Source organism: Podarcis tiliguerta (assembly GCF_965153285.1).
Source record: "Podarcis tiliguerta genome assembly, chromosome: 5".
Taxonomy (NCBI): Eukaryota; Metazoa; Chordata; class Lepidosauria; order Squamata; family Lacertidae; genus Podarcis; species Podarcis tiliguerta.
The window spans coordinates 48,728,850-48,746,498 of record NC_139538.1 but is presented as its reverse complement, the minus strand read 5'-3'; the positions used below and the strand labels follow the sequence as shown (position 1 = coordinate 48,746,498).

The 17,649-nt window shown below is 39.4% G+C and overlaps 1 protein-coding gene across 1 annotated transcript in view; it reads left to right on the top strand.

Moving 5' to 3' along the window:
* The window catches only part of NRAP (nebulin related anchoring protein), a 57,567-nt gene that overhangs the window by 18,891 nt on the left and 21,027 nt on the right, over nucleotides 1-17,649 (top strand). The window contains exons 15-27 of the mRNA XM_083441063.1: nucleotides 2,303-2,401; nucleotides 2,751-2,855; nucleotides 3,033-3,140; nucleotides 4,360-4,461; nucleotides 5,523-5,720; nucleotides 6,462-6,566; nucleotides 8,118-8,216; nucleotides 9,670-9,774; nucleotides 10,516-10,623; nucleotides 12,934-13,245; nucleotides 14,841-14,945; nucleotides 16,212-16,310; nucleotides 17,458-17,562. Coding sequence (XP_083297189.1) covers nucleotides 2,303-2,401; nucleotides 2,751-2,855; nucleotides 3,033-3,140; nucleotides 4,360-4,461; nucleotides 5,523-5,720; nucleotides 6,462-6,566; nucleotides 8,118-8,216; nucleotides 9,670-9,774; nucleotides 10,516-10,623; nucleotides 12,934-13,245; nucleotides 14,841-14,945; nucleotides 16,212-16,310; nucleotides 17,458-17,562 — 1,650 coding nt within the window. The remainder of the gene's footprint in view (nucleotides 1-2,302; nucleotides 2,402-2,750; nucleotides 2,856-3,032; nucleotides 3,141-4,359; nucleotides 4,462-5,522; nucleotides 5,721-6,461; nucleotides 6,567-8,117; nucleotides 8,217-9,669; nucleotides 9,775-10,515; nucleotides 10,624-12,933; nucleotides 13,246-14,840; nucleotides 14,946-16,211; nucleotides 16,311-17,457; nucleotides 17,563-17,649) is intronic.

Sequence of the window (17,649 nt, the reverse complement as noted above, 5' to 3'; positions counted from 1 at the left end):
TTAGGGTTGCACCGTTTACATTTATATCCCACTTCTCTACCTCCTTGGAACTCATGACAGCATACACCGAGTTTTCAGGCAGTCTCCCATCCAGAATCAGATTTGCTTAGATTTTTGCATCTTGTGCCTTTAGAGCATGCCATGAGAAAAATATCTGAGTGAAAGTGGTGCAAACTCTCTTAAAATTCCTTACACCCCCTTACTCAGGCTTCCTCAACCTCGGCCCTCTAGATGTTTTTTGGAGTACAACTCCCATGATCCCTAGCTAGCAGGACCAGTGCTGAGGGATGATGGGAATTGTAGTCTCAAGACATCTGGAGGGCCGAGTTTGAGGAAGCCTGCCCTTACTGAACCACAGGTCCCAGGATTCCCTGACGATAGGAAAAGAGTCATTAACTCACATTTTAAAGAGCAAAAACAAGGGATTGGTTATAGCCTTATTTCCCTCTTTCTGGTCACTTCCTATCTTTTCATGTTACACAAAGAATGTCTGATGGCATGCACTAAGGTTTGGTTGAAAAACATGTCTGCAAATGCCTAAGGGATCCCCGTCTGCTGTGTGAGGATGAATTTCACATAGGACAAAACAGGCTTTCCAGGTTTTGCCTTTTTAACCTTATTGATTATCTGTAGACCACTGACGCTACATATTTCCGATGTTTACTTTATTCCACTGGGAACAGGATCAATACTAAGGCTATAGCTACATCACAGATGTAAACTGGAGAACAGCCATTACTTTTATTATATCTGGGCATTGAAGCTTAGGAAACCATTTTGCCATATAAGCTGCCTGCCATTTCAAACCTTGGTCCATTTAGCTCAGCAGTGTCACCACTGTGAAAGCCAGGAGTTGAACCTAATGCATCCTGTTCCATTTAGCATTTCACATAACTCCTCATTTATTCAGAAGGGTTAAAAAATACCCTCTACACATTCTAACTTACACTCAGAATTCAAAGGTAGTTAAGAGGAGATTTTATGGGGTCAACAGCTCAGTGATGTGCTTTGCTCTGCTAGCAGAGCAGTCCACACAAGAGTGGAGTTGTATTAGATATGGAAATAAAAATGTTACTTGTATAACTTTCAAGTAACAGCCCCTGCACCTAAAATTCAATGAAGCCCTGGTATATGGCAATTTGAGTGACAAAGCATCAGACAGCAGGATGACTATGCAGAAAGCTGTAGAAATTTCCTTTATAAACTAGAATTCTGTAGAGGAGAGGATTTTGGAGGTGCAGTGTGACACTTGAGGATCTATAAAGTTGAAATGTCCTGTTCTACACAAGTGGTTTTCATAGCCACAGTTCCTTTTCCACAAAACAAAAACAACTGTTTTACTAGAGAGCCCTTCTTTCCACCACGTACAGCCAGCCCAAATTTCATCCTTGTTTCATCCATTTAAAACAAAACAAAACGTGGCATATCAGCAGAAAATTGCATTGAACACTCCATATTATCTGCTGATGTGAGAACTGGACATCAAAACAGAAACAGTGAATTCATTGTTTCAGTTAAACTGATCATATTAGATAAGTTATACATTTTTTAATGGAAGGTATGTAAGAATGGACTCCGTAGCATCAAATAAAATTTGGATGCCACATCCCCCTTTTTTTTTAAAAAAAGAGAAGTTGGGAAAAAACCCTCACTTTAAAGTAGCATACAATTTGCATTTTAGTGAGAAGGTAATTAACTAGGGCAAATATTAATTAAAGCCTGCCGAGAATAATAATTGTATCCTGTAGTGTAACATGGAGGTCTTTGGGAAGAATAGGCTTAAAGGGAAACCTCACCATGACATTTTATCTTGCATAATGTGGATTTAATATACTGCTTTGTATGGGTTCGTATTGTTACTGCTGCCTTCATATATTAGCAAGTTAGTGGGCTCTGACCTTATCAGTCGCTGACTTTGAAATAACGTTTTTGCCTTATTAAGATTTTTCACGACACTCTGCATATATAGCTTCTTCTATTTAATGATTTCCCTTTATATTTTTAAATATTTAAAACCACAATTTAACACAATTGACAAGGCTAACCAATTAAAAATGCTGGCAAATAAAAGTGAGCAAGAGACAGAAAGAAAGCTGTTAATTTTATATAAATACCAGACCAATGAAATTGCACTGTAGTTAAAGACAAAACCCCACAGGATTTCTGCTTTTGGTTAACTGCTGTGAATATTCTAGAATCTAGATAACAATATATTTGCCATTTGTAGTAAAAGCTACCTTGAGAATTGCTTTACTAAACCTTTTGTGGTAGTCATAATGTGTTTCTCCATTTTTTAATTTAGGTAAACTATAAGCAAAGTATAGACAAGCTGAAATACAGCTCTGTTACCAGCACACCTCAGATTGTTCAAGCGAAAATAAATGCTCAGCAGCTTAGTGATGTAAGTCCTATTTCCATTGTACCCCAACGCATGACAAGTATTACATAAATAAGAAGGTATCTTGCAGTTGTCCCGTGGATAACATTTTGTAAGTAAAAGGCATTCTGGGGAGTCAGTTTCAGAGCCCCCTTAAGCAGTATTGCATCCTCAAATTTAGACAGATTTATTTTTTATTATTGTTCAGACATTTATTGACAAAAAGCCAGGGAGTAGTCATAGTCACTCTTTGTATAATTCCAAATTTTATTTCCTAACGACTTTTAAGAATAGCTTTTAGCAATTAACACTCCTCTTGCCGTTAAATATCATTGTATTTGACATGCTGAATATGCTTTCGATTGTTTGGCAGCTGAACTACCGAGCCCAGTATGAGAAAACCAAAACACAATATACTTTGCCACAGGATGTCCCACAGTTAGTCAAGGCCAAAGCCAATGCGGAATTATACAGTGAGGTAAGGGAACCTACAAATATACATTTGCATAATATACCCAAAGATGTGATTTTCATTAGAAACATAAGTCACATGCTACGCTAGCTGATTTTATAGTTTGTTGAGCGAATTGCCTGCTAGTTTTTTTGCCTATCTTTATTCACAGTAATGACTTACTACTGTATTTCCTTCCCTCAGATTAAATATAAAGAAGGCTGGCAGAAAAGCAGGGGTCACGGCTTTGAAATGAATTTGGATTCCATGTCTTTGCTCGCTGCCAAAGCTTCAGGGGATCTTGCCAGTGATGTAGGTTATACGTATTTATCTGGGGCATATTACTAAGAGACGTCTACAATAATATAGAGAACTGAAAACATGTTGAGTTGGGGCTTTAAGATGGAAATTTCCTTAAAAAATAATCTGTCACAAACTCTGATAAACAAACGGAGAAATGTAATAACATTCTAGTTATCTGACTTACCTTCATGTTTGAAAGTGGCTCTTTAAATTGCCTAAAACCTAAAATAAATAATTATAAAGTGAATATATTTCCAGATTGGAAAATTCGACCTGCTGCTTGAAATATCTTAATGGGCCAATGATGCTTTCATCCTCAAGGGCCAAAAGAATGGGTGGCATCCATTGTTGCAAGAGCAGACTTTCAGTCACCCAATGGAATTTCCCCTTCCTCATCTCAGCCTTACCTCCCTAATCTGCTCTGGATAGTTGCTCAGGCCTGCTGAGCAGATTTGGAGTACACAGGTGGCTGCAAGGAGGAGAAGAGGAAGGGAAAGTCTTGTTGCATGAGAAGAAATGTGTTGTCCTTGAGGAGGGACACATATGTAAGTCACCCATTTTCTTTTCCTCCATTTTACAATATTTTCAAACAGTGTCATTCCGTACAGTCAAACCTTGGTTGTCGAACACCTTGGTACTTGGACATTTTGGCTCCCGAACGCTTCAAATACGGAAGTGAGTGTTCCGGTTTGCGAACGTTTTTTGGAAGCCAAACGTCCAACGCAGCTTCCGATTGAGTGCAGGAAGCTCCTGCAGCCAATCGGAAGCCGTACCTTGGTTTTCAAACGGACCTCCCGGAATGGATTAAGTTTGACAACCGAGGTACCACTGTAGTCTGCTTTATTTATTTCACTTATATTTACTTTTAAGACTATATTTTCTAGACATTGTTACTACTTATATATGTATACAAGATTAACTTATCTTCCTTTGCAATTATTTGAAGACTCTTACATTTCCCAGTGTAATCTCTCAATTTCTTCCCACGTTAGTTTAGTTGTTCCATTTGAGCCTTTTTTTGCTATAGTTTAAAATGCTATAGTTTAAAATGAAAGTGTACTACTTGGCAGACAAACTGGATGAGATTTGAGCAGTTGGCTTTCCGTTTTTGTCAGTAGAAAATTTAAGGGGAAGAGGTTCTTCTTTAAAGAGCACTTTTAAAAGAAAGATACAGTTTGGCTGGCATTTATCTGTCTTTTGAGCAAAATGTTGCCTATTTTCTCCACAGATTAAATACAAAGAAGAATATGAGAAAACGAAAGGAAAAGCAATGGCAACCAAAGATTCAAGACTTATTCACTCTTTACAAGTAGCCAAAATGAGCAGTGAGGTAAATGGCTTCCCATTACTATTTTAAATTTTGTTTTTAATGATGAAACTCCTACTCTCATTATTACCTTGGGATTTATATATCCTTTACTGCACATAATTAAAAAAAATACCTCTTCCTGTTGTATCTGGTAAGAGGGTGATTGCACAAAACTCATGGTTATGCGAGCAGAAGCATGTCACAGACTCATTAAAAACTCTCCCCTTCCAGGCCCTTCTAGTTTCCCCCCTTCTTTTCCTGACCATCTGGACCATCGCTTGCCATGGTTATTGCCAATAAAAAACTCAAAAAGAAAAATGAGTCCTTCAATGCTTCAAAGCTGTTACAGTTTATTGTTGTAACAGAAAATAATAAACATACTCTTAAAAATGGTTCACCTTAATCAGGGTTTGCAAAACCAACCATGGTTAGCACCAACAGAGATGTAATGTTGCACCGTGGTTAACAGTTGTGAATAGATTCGCACATATGAGTCGCGAGGGAGAAAGTGCATGCGGTCACTTTGCACTCCTAATCTCTTGTGCATGTTCAGAAAATTGATAATGTTGGTTCTGCACCAGGCCCTAGTTCCAAGAAATACTGCATTGAAATCTTTGTTAAAAATAAACAAGGCTTGCAGTTCTGTGCCTATGCACTTTACTGTAAACCCCATTGAAATCAGTGGTATTTACATCTGAGATTATATTCATAAGATCATTATGTTGTTAACTTTAATGTAAAGTGAACACCGACACATTTTTGTGTGTGGAGATAAAGCATAAAACATTTTATACTCTATATACATAATGATGATGAATGATAAATGTATTTTAAGTGATGCTGAGAAACAGTGAGCCGTTACAGGTATCTGAAAGAAGCATTCACAACCAGGGCATAAAGGTTCGATCAGAACTTCAGTCTTTTGAAGCCTCAATCAGGGAAGCATGAATCTGTATACAGCAATTATATTCTAAAGAGTAAGACTGTTGGATATATAGTAGAGATGGTTGCTATTATTCTCCTGCTGTTTTCACCTATACTATTTTGTAAAATGTTGAATGCAATATTTTGATATTCCCTAGATTGCATATAAAAAAGAATCTGAGAAGAATAAATCTCATTTCCACTTACCAATGGACATGATAAACTTGGAACATGCCAAGAAGGCCCAGACTCTGGCTAGTGACCTTGACTATAGGAAGAAATTTCATGAATATACGGTGGTTCCAGAAGACCTAAAGACACAGTGGGCCAAAAAAGCCTATGGACTACAGAGTGAGGTAGGAGCAAAGGTTGAAAGCTGATGATGGCAGCGGTGTTACCAGAATTTATTGACTGCGAGGGAAGCCAATGTGGTGCCTTCCAGATGTTGCTGTTAGCCCCAGCCAGCATGACCACTGGGCAGGGATGAAGGAAATTGTAGTCCAAGAACATCTGGAGGGCAACTTGTTAGCTACTATTGTTTCCAAGTAGCTCAACTCTTTGTCATTACAAGCCAGATATTATATTAAACCAATCCATGGGTCTCATATGGGAATGCAAATAACTCAAGTGTCAAATTCAATCCAATTTAAATGTTGTCCAATAGAAGATATTAACTTTTAGTGGAAAGACTTTGCAGGAAGACAGCTTTAAGCAAAGTTCTAATGCTTGCCATCAGTATTTGTGTGGAAGAGAATTTGTAGGTAATAACAAAGGCTATAACTTAAGGACTTCGTCACCCATGGCTGGCAAAATCATGTCTTTTTGTGATACAACTAAATCTACCTACCTGCTGTAGGAGCCAACTCCTAGTGGCCGAGGTCCATTTGCCCCCCCCCCCAAATAATATATTTGAGGGGGCTGGAATCCCCAAAGTAGATGGGTATTGCCATTCAAATGGAGTGCATTCATTGCGTCTTGTGGTCGATTATATGGGACGGGACTTACATGTCCCCCCCTAATATTTTATTCAAGTTGTTAGCCCTGCTGCCTCCCTACCTAATCAGTCTGTGAAATAATGAGCTTTCTTTTGTCTTCAGCTTCAGTACAAGACAGACCTTACATGGATGAAGGGAGTTGGGTGGATAGCAGACGGGAGTCTCAATATTGAGCAAGCAAAGAAAGCAGGAGAACTTATTAGTGAGGTATGTCTCTTGATTTTCCTGTTAAGTATAATAAAGTCTGGCAGGACCTTCCTGGAAGATGGAAGCAGACTGAAATATTTTGAAACGATGGCACTGTATTATAATTGGATGGTTTATCAAGTCCCTGGAGAACTGTCATACATGCCTGTTGGGTTGAGTTCGGCTTCTTCAGTCACAAGTTCTGCTAACTTATCAAAGAAAAACAGAAATTAAAAGAAAGAAAATTAGAAGATATGTAAGAGTGAAAAGAAGGAATAGGAGCTAGTTTGGCTTATTTAAAGTTGCCAGTGATTACACTCTGATACTGTAGATCCTTGACATCAGGCTATGCAGGTATTCTGAAGTAGAGGCGCTCAGATCTAATATCTTGCAGGGAAGCAAATTGACATCTACTGCTGGGGTTTGCCACATAAATACTTATTGTCAAAAATGCTGAACCCAGCCATGATCAGGTGACACAATTCTTCATTTCTGAACTGTATAAAAGGTGTATCAGTTGAAAACTAACACGTACCTTGGATGCTTCTATTTCCAGCCAAGGACTTGGCATTTTGTTATTCTTTGTATGACATCATATAGAGCTGAACATAATTTTTGAAAACAACTCGTTCCTAATATGCCTCACTCTCTCCCACACCTTGAATGTGGAATAATGAGCATCTCTTTGAAATCTTTATGCACTTTAATGAAAATAAATCAATCTCAGTCTTATTTTCAGCTGGGAACATCACAGGGCAAGAGTGTGTGTGCTTGCTCTGAGACAGGGTCTTTCCCTGCAGAAATGCCAAGTTGAGGCGTGCATGTAACACATACCCTGGAGTTGGTTGTGTGTTTGATTGATGAATTGTTAGTACAAGAGAATCACATGAAGTATGCAAAAGAATGTGCCTCTTCTTTATCAACAGACATTACTGTGAAAAGGCTGTCTTTTCCTTCTTCTTACGGTGTTTTTGACAGCAACAAATTCGGGCCTCATTCAGAAATAACATGGTTTCTGTTATGTTGAGCATTTGCCACAGATGTTGAAAAGCAATGCAGATTGTGAACTTTTCAGGGCTGCATTTTTCATGGCTTAGCTCCCAGCAGTGCAGCAGGAGCGCACGAGGAGCAAAGCAGCGATGATTTCTGCCCTGAGTACCATTGCACTGTTTGATGAACTATAAACCATAGTTAGGCTTGGCACTAGTTGAAAGCAACTTGTGAAGTAGGCATGTGTGTGTGTGGACAAAAAAAAAGAACCTGGTTCATGTTGAAGCCAAATAGCTAAAATGATCCATTGGGGTGTGGTGGGGTGGGGGGAATAATTAATCAGTGTAAAATGATAGCATAAAAGTTGGGAAACAGAATGGTTATTCCACTTTATGTACTCCACCACTGTCTTATCTGAGTAACCTTGCCTCTATTTCTGAGTTGGTTTTAACATGAAAAGATTGTGTTGTTGTTGCTAGTGCTGGGAGTAAGTGGAAGGCATAACTTGTCAATTTTTTTTACCTTTGAGAAATGTGGTAATGTTATCTATACCATCTTTTTAAAAAAATGCATTTCAATTAGAAAAAGTACAGACAGAAGGCTGATGCTCTAAAGTTCACAAGTGTGGCAGACAGTTCCCAGATCAAACATGCGAAGAAAAGCCAGGAACTGCAGAGTGATGTGAGTCTCCTACTTTACCTTCTCTCCACACAGATTCTTTATCATTAAAATGGGTAATTCTTGGGGACAGGCACCACCACTGAAAAAGCAATAGGATCCAGCCACGGAAATTTGTCATTGCTTTACATAGTTTTGAGGTGTACTTCTAAGATTTTTTTGAACTCCCTGTACTTCTGCAGGTAGAAAACCTTTAAACCCAAAGGGTTATCAAGAGGCGTGCTGACCAGGTTTCAGATACTATGGTGATAAAGGCCATGTACCTAACTAGAGAGAAAAAGACTAAATTGGATCTTTTAGAACATCTGCATGGACCTCTGCGGCTGTTCTTCCTCAGTGAGGCTATTCTTTCTGTCATTAAAAATACACTGCCTGTCTTGCGTGGTACCTGGATTAGATTGTCTGCACATGGCTTCATTTTAAAATATTTTCCATTGCTTAGACTTTATTTAATAATAATAATTATTATTATTAATAATAATAATCCAGTTTCATTCCCCTTAGACCAATGTTTTGCCTTTACACAATAAGGGAAATCAGTGTTTTATTTAGTGCATAAGTGGAGAATCTGTGGTCCTCCAGATGTTGCTGGACTACAAGTCCCATCATCCCTTATCATTGGCTGGTGCTGATGTGAGTTGTAGTCCAGCAACTTCTGGAGCACCACAGGCTCTGCACCACTGTTTGAGCAGTATTGCTTTCACCAATACAGGTTAGCAATGTAGTGTAGCTGTATAATATAGCTTACAATCCAGTAGCTAGCACAAGTGAGGCCACGGAGCGGGGGAGGGGAATCATTGGCCCTCCAAGGACTACAACTCCCACCCTTTCTGACCATTGGTTACTATGGACTCCAACATCATCTGGAGGGCTGAGTGTTCGCTATCCCTGTCTTGGTGTTTGGGGAAATGGCAGAAGTAGGCCGCCATCCCTTCTTAACGTTCTGAACAAGATAATCTAAGTCTGTGTACACACTATTCGTTTAAAGCACATTTGAAACACATTCTTTCTCTTAAATAATTATGTGCGCTGTAGTTTATCTCTCTCAGAGTTCTCAACAAACTGCAGTGCCTCTGTGTGTGTGTGTGTGTGTGTGTGGACTGTGCTTCAAACGTGCTTTAAAGGCACAACCCTCAGTTTAAGTGAAACTATTGTCTAGTGAGGGTTTCAGACTGAGGTAAAAGACACAGTCAGATAGCCAGTCATTCCACAAGTGTTTTAGCACTCATGCTCTTTCATCTTTCTTTTCATTTTATTCTTTGATATCAACCATAATTGTTCAGTCTAAAACATAAATTGATTTTGAGGCAACTTAAAAAAAAAAGTAATTGATGATACAAACCATACACTAACTGGATGTAAGTATCCAGGAAGTTTACCTTTGAAAATTGTTACGTATTGCTTCTTAAAACAAATATGCCCAGTGCTGATACTGTTGGTCTGCCTTTGTAAACAGGTTGCATACAGGTCAGGAAAAGAGGGTTTTCTTCATAATTACAGCATCAGCAAAGATGAGCCCCTCTTCATACAAGCCAGAAGAAATGCAGCAAATATCAGTGAGGTATGGATGGGTGGGAATCCTGTGCTTTCATGCTATTTAAATACTTATTCTGTGGCTAATGATTGATGCTTTCTCAAGAGTGGTTCAATGCATATATACTATAAATGTATGGTTGTTGGGTTGTTGTTTTTTACCACTTTAACTTTCTTTGATTATTTGATGTGGGAATTAAAGTTTAATAAGAGTGTTGAGAATGCAAGCCACTGCTGGATAACTACAGTTTCCAGGGGGCCTTAGGAGAAGAAATAACTATTGGGCTTGTTTTGCTCTGTGTTATAGTAGTTATGCCCTTAAACTGCTCTTTCAACCCTTTAACATATACAATACAGTGGTACCTTGGGTCACAGACGCTTCAGGTTACAGACTCCGCTAACCCAGAAATAGTACCTCGGGTTAAGAATTTTGCTTCAGGATGAGAACATAAATCACGTGGTGGCGGCAGCGGGAGGCCCCATTAGCTAAAGTGGTACCTCAGGTTAAGAACAGTTTCAAGTTAAGAACGGACCTCCGGAACGAATTAAGTTCTTAACCTGAGGTACCACTGTATTGGTATGCTAATGGAGGAACTCCTAACTTTAAGCAGTAGGCAACTTGCAGGTTAGAATAAGAACAATTTTATCCAGTATTTTAATAGCTCATGAAGCCACAGGTTTCTGGTACCATTTGAAACTTTGGGTGTTACTGTTATGGCAATGGTGCATAGTAACAAAAGAATAATTGTGGCATTAAAAATCCTTTTAGAAACTGTACAAAAGTAGTTGGGAGAGCCAGAAGGAGAAGGGATTTGAACTTCATCTTGATGCCATACCATTCCTGACAGCCAAAGCAAAGAGGGACCTGGCAAGTGATGTGAGTACCGATTCAAGTTGAATGCACAAGATGGGATTCAGTGTCACCCTAAGGCAGTCATCCCATCTGGTGTAAGCATTGGAGTGATCTCCCCTCTCCTCCCCCTGTGCGCTGTCCTGGGGGGTTCTCTCTACCCTCCTGAGCAGATCTGGGGATGGTGTAGGGGCAAGAGGAGGCTAGTCCTGTTACACTGGCTTCTGCTTGTGCATCAGCTTAGTTGAATCCGGTCCATCGTTCCTCTAGGGAGCTAAAGTGTGCCCCTGTGAGCAGGTCTTAGGATCTAATTTAAAGGTAGTGTAGTCTATAGCAGGGATGGGGGGATCTGTGACACTCCATATGTTGCTGGAATACAGTTCTCATTGCCTCTAACCATTGGCTATGCTTGCTGGGGCTGATCATGGGTTCCTCACCCCTACATTACCTGAGCTCCAAAGCACAGTACAGAGGGCTGACCAAAACAAATAAACCCCAACCGAAATGACCTTGCTGTATGTTCCAGATGTTGCTGTTCTTCATTTTATTTATATTAATTTGATTCATATCTCACCCTTCTTCCTGAAAGAGCCCAGGGCACAGAAAATTATAAAGCAAACAAACACAAAAGATCTCAGAACAGTTACAAACATTATCTCAGTGAGCGATTCTCAGGGTTGTCAGGGGCAGTGTCTGTTGGTCAGAGTAAATGCGGATGCTTTTAATTGTTTTTCTGGAAAACCCACAAAATTTCTCTGTGCATCCCACAGAGAACCGCTACCGAAAAGTCTTGTGTCTCCGCCAGCTATGTAGACCTCAGCGGCGGCACCACCAACAAGGCCTCACTTGCTGAGATTGCTTATTTCAGATATATATTATATCTTTTAAGTACTTGGATCCCATGTCATTTACAGCTTTTTATGCCAGTCCTACCACCTCGAATTTGGCCTAGTAGCTCACTGGCAACCAGTACAGCAGTACAATGGGTCTCATCTGGCTGCCCCACTTACTAGTCCAACATCCTGCAAGAAGTAGTATTTAGTCTTCCACATTATCAGATATTGACACTTTTATCCCTCAAAACACAGGATTGTCAGGTGGAATGCTCTGTAAAAAATGTATTGCACAAGAAAACTAAGCTATTGAATTACCATTAAACACAATTCTGTGAAAAATTTCAGGGGAAGAACTAAACTCTTGTTACTATGAAAAGTCTTAGGACAGGCTTCCTCAACCTCAGCCCTCCAGATGTTTTGAGACTACAGTTCCCATCATCCCTGACCACTGGTCCTGCTAGCTAGGGATCATGGGAGTTGTAGGCCAAAAAACATCTGGAGGGCCGAGTTTGAGGAAGCCTGTCTTAGGATCTGATTCCCAAGCCTCTGAGTGTAGATATTACCTGAGCTCCGTATCTCTTCACTGCCCTTTACCTGAAACAATACATTTTATTTAGCTTGTGCTCAAAAGCACAACTTGACCTTTTGAGCTGCAGCTTCCCAGTACCACTCCAAGATGCTATGACTTCTGCAGAAAAAATAATAATAATACAAAAAACAAACACTGAAAATGTGCTGCCCTTTCATGGCATGCAAAAGCTGCTCCTCTAGGCATCTACCTCACTCTCCCTAATGGTAGGACCGGATCTGTCTCCTCAAGCTAAATAATTGACAACCCAAATAACAAAGGAACTATACATGTTTCTTTGCCAAGTGTGCTGTTCTTTTGGGCTACTGGTTCTGTCAAGAAGGTGCAACACTCTCTAATGATGCAATACTATGCATTTTTACTTGGAAGCGAATCTCAGTGTATTCAGTGAGAAATGTGTTTAGGACCTTAGACTGTGGTTCTAAGCAAATTGACTAGTGTGAATAAGCCCTGCTGAACACAATAGGACTTAAATGCATAGGACTGTGCTAATAATGACATAAAACGTAAATCATATGATGCATTTTCAAGTAACACAAAGGCTCCCTGCCCCTGGGATAAAGCAGTAAATGAAAAAGATGCTCCTTTTGGAAACATTAAAAAAGAGCATGCAAGCATCCTCATTTTGTGCACTTCAACCACATATAGAAGTTAGTCCTTATTACTTGCTTTCTGCTTTTTGTTGAGCGGGAAAAGCATGCTTTTGATGTACGGATGTGTTGTACTTAGACATATTAAGCGTGCTTGTCAGTAGTTTTGCAGGAGGCCAAAGTGCTTTTTCTGAAGTAGCCTATTAAACCGGTTTATTGAAATGTTCCGTTTACTTCAACCCGATGCTGTTGCTTACAATGGCTTTGAGCTTATTACCTTTCTTTGTACCTATGATCCATTCCCTCCCCCCACTTTTAACAGGTAAAATACAAGGAGAGTTATGAGAAGACGAGAGGAAAGTTGATTGGGGTGAAAGGTGTGAACGAAGACTCGCAGATGGCTCACTCGCTTCATATGTCGAAGATGCAGAGTGATCTGGAATATAAAAGGGCGTTTGAGAATATAAAGACACAGTATAATGTGTCCATGGATATGATAAATATTGTCCATGCCAAGAAAGCTCAGGATTTGGCCACTGATAGGGGATACAAGACAATTCTTCATCGCTTTACTGCCTTGCCTACAGATATGAAGGTGGAATGGGCAAAGCGGGCATATGACTTGCAGAGTGATGTAAGTTACACATTGTCTATTTTTTAATTATTTATTTTTATTTTTATTATTCAAGATTTATATACCACTTTTTTAAAAACAAACAAACACCCCTCTAAATAGTTTACATAAAAGAATATAAAATATTCATAATAAAATACCAATTAAATCACCATATGGAAAAGCCTTTCTGGGTTAATCAAATAAATTAAGCGATTTAAATGAGAACTCGCATGCACAGTCAAGTACGGGTTAACTATTATGCTAAGAACACTGTTGCACAGGATCCTGTGCTATATTATTTCATTATTTGAAAGAGTCAGACTATGCCAGTCCCTACTCTGGTCTAGTTCAAAATCACTACTAGCTTAAAACATGGCAGCCATTAGCCATAACGGGGTAAAGAATGGCCACATTTTAAATTGAGGAGAAATTTAAAATAATTGTAGCTTGGCTATTATGGAGCATATTTCAGTGATAGGTTGACTGAAGCAATCTGCCCTTTCCCTTCTGCTCCAGCTAAAGACCAAAGGACCAGATAAGCTGTCCTTTTCATTTTTAGACCCCCCAAAAAGTGATTACATTTGTTCGGTGGTGGTTGGTACCTGTTGGAACTGGTAGTGCAGAACACAGGGAGGCCAATAGTAGATGGGAACCAGCAGTTGACTGAGACAGAGCCAATGACAGGTGGAGCCAACTAATTGTGGGTTGGCTCCCATCTCCCTCCCTCCTGAATTCTGCAAGGCCAAAGGAGGAAGGTGACAGCCAGGGCTACCTTCTTGCCTTGTTGTTGTAAGGAAGCAGGCAGATGGGGGCTGGTTAAGGGAAGGCTGAGGTTGGTGGGGTAGTGCCCTGTTTGCTTTGAGGAACCATCCTCCACTGCATTTATCCTCCAACCCAGTTTGTATAATGTTATGCTAGACCAGGAAATGAAGGAGCCCTGGATGTTTTGAAGCTACTGCAGCTTTTCACACTTCTGGTATAAAGGAATGTTATGCTTCTCCCCTATATTTGGTCGTATAGGTGCAAGATAAAGGTAAACCACAAACACACACCTATGGAGATGCCTGTTCCCCCCACCGCCAGGCATTATGCCACAAGTTTGATAAGTGGTTACATGTTGTCACACATCGCAAGTTCTGGCAAATGTCTACCATCCACCCTAGGGCTGCAATCATGTCTGCGCTTACATGGGAATAGTCTCATTGGACCAAGCGGGACTTACTTACAAGTAAACATGCACAGGATAGAGTGGAATATCTGATGAGAAATCTTCCGGAACATTCCTGCGCTGTTTTAGTACTCAATATCCCTGCAGTGTTGATTTAACCACAAACCATTAGCAAGCTCTAACAGGAGGGTTTTTTAATATAAAAAAATAAAGCTTTTGAAAAACCTTTTCTTTTAAATCTTATAGCAGAAATGTTTGCTGTTGGTGATATCACCATCTCTTTTCTTAAACCCCCTCCCATTTCTACCCACAACTGCAAAGAAGTGGATAAAACAAAAGCACTCACTAATTTGGCTCAGCTGGTGTTCTGATGTGTGAATTCTTTAGGTGGCATTTTAAATGTGCGAGCAGCAACAATGGGGCATTTTTCTTTTCCTTTTGTCAGAACCGATACAGAGCAGATTTGAACTGGATGAAAGGCGTCGGATGGATCGCCACTGGGTCATTAAATGTGAAGCAAGCTAAGAAGGCAGGAGAACTCATTAGTGAGGTGAGATTTCATGACAGCACATAACAAAACTTGCCGCATAATGCGTGCAAAATGCCTGTATAAAATTAAAATAATTTCCACTCAAAGGGGGAAAAGAAAAAGGCATCCCACATGAAAGCCCTCAAAACCAGGAATAGGACTCGTAATTAGAGGGAAGCCAGATACCAAACACAAAACAGTAGGAGTCCATATAGCCTTTGCAAAAACAAAGTAGGTGACAAATGATATCATGAATAATAATGGCAATCAAACAATGCTCAATTGCTACCCCACTAGCTTAGGTTTTTTAATGAAGTGAATCAAGAAAAAGCCATATAAGGTGTACTTATAGGCACAGAGAACCTACTTTTAACCAGGTCTCTCTCTCTCTCTCTCTCTCTCTCTCTCTCTCTCTCTCTCACACACACACACACACACACACTCTTCCAGCAAAGAGCAACAATGCAGCTTGGTGATGATCTTGAACACAATTAAACTGCATCATCCACAGTTAGAACCTCTGAGATTCTAAAGGGTACCATCACTGACAATTATATTAATTATGCTAAGAAGGCTTTTATGCACACTCAGATTGAATACAGAGACGTGAAGATGGTACAATAAGCAGTATATAAATTTCTCAGTCTGAACATAGGTCTTGTAGGAAGTTTTTAGTGCTTTAGCCATGGTGGCGCAAAAGAAATGAATGTGTATGTTCAAAATGCATATGCCACAGATAGGAATCAGAGCCTCTGTCATACCCACTTGAGTTCAACTCTCTGAAAATATTGTTCGTTACTGGCTTCAGTTTCCCATGAAAGCATGCCCCTTGCATCTTTCCTTCATGTAGCGCTTCTTTTACAAGGACATTGCATTTTCAACACCTGAATGACAGCTCCTGGGAAATATTGCTGTTTTGCCTCCTATTGTTGAATTATTTTGCCTCCAGAAGACCCTGTTAATACAAAATGCTGTTTTGTGTTTCAGGCCATTTGAAAAAGATTTTCCAGTCGTGGGACCTTGGGTATTTTAGTAGGCGTAGATCATCTTGAAATATTTTCCTTAAATTTAAGTGAGATTTCTTTTAAGGATTAATAGGTAAAGGTTATTGTTAAATGGAAACAAATATTAATCTGAAAGTTCCTAGGAGATGAGGCTAAGGAAAGAGGAATAATAATTATGTTCACAAATTCACTCTAATCTCAAGCAACCTATGATTTTTTTTCTTTCAAATAGCATGAAAGAGCAGCACAAAATTCACAGCTTTGATCTTTTTCTGCTCAACAGACGAAGTACCGTCAGCATCCATATGCTTTGAAGTTTACCAGTATTAAAGACACTCCTGAGATGATCCAGGCTAGAATTAGTTATAACCAGGCTGTGGATGTAAGTTATAATGTATATACATTATGATTATAAGAGTGGTATCCTCTTTGAACGACCTCATTGAAACACAGGCTTTCTTTTTCACTCCCTGTCACTGAGATCATTCCTAGGAACCAAGAAATTTGTGTTCTAATCAGATGAACCTTACAAAGGCCACTTTTAATCAGAATGGAAACCTTCCATTCTCCACAGAGCCCAGTGGAAACCCTTGTATAGAACATTTAACATAAATGAACTTTTGTACAGATGCATTTTCAACTGTATTTTGACTGGTAAAATTTTATATCCGTGAATTAGAATATTTGCAATCTGTAATTGGACCAGTGTCATATTGTTTTCTTTTGGGAGGTTCCAAATTTAAACCAAAAAATCTGAATGAATAATATTCTCAAACTGGGTATTGAAAAATTCATTCCAGCAGTCAAGTTCACACTCATTCAAGTCAATGAGAATGGGATCCAAGAAGTTCCCTTGCACTAATGGACAGACTTTTGATTCATCAGAGGTATTGGCTAATGAAGGGGTGGTGATATCCACGGATTCTCCCATGTGGCCTCTCATTCTATCTTCCATCCTGTTCTAGAGGGTTCACCAACTATCTGAAGGCATTTTTCAGGGGAAGTTGGGTTCTGAATGGGGAAGGGGACTCTACCAACATCTTCTCTATTCCTCTTCCAATAGTCATTTGGTGGGTACCACTGCTGGCTCAAAAGCCTTTCTGTGAGTGTGCAAGGGCACCAAGTGGATTCCACCCTGTGAAAATGTGTGGTCTGCTTCACAGAGAATTATTCCCATGTGGTCATAGGCACGGCCATGCCTGAGGACAATTGCATGTTGGGAAATGCCTTATCTTGTAGTATTAAACACCACTACTGTGTTACTTATTTAATAATTTATTTAATATGGGTGGGGTATAAATAATATATTATTATTATTATTATTATTATTATTATTATTATTATTATTGGAATGGGGCTCTTCTAAGATCAAAGTGCTCAGACAGCTTCATTTGGGAGAGCTGATCCTTCAAATAATTTTATTAATTGTAGTAAGAATTGTTTTACACAATATAACTTTTTAGCGGTCTGTGTGAACCACTGTGGCATATGTAGCAAGCGTCATATACGGTATTTTTTGTATTTTGCAGAGGATATATAAGGAACACGGAGAGAATGTAAAACATCATTACACCCAAACGGCAGAACTTCCTGAGATCTTTCAAGCTAAACAAAATGCTGTGAATATCAGTGAGGTGAGATTTTATTTTGTGCCGTGTCTTGCGGTGACACTTTCAATAGCATATTGTTCTTGGAGACTTCTTTACACTCATCATAGCTGG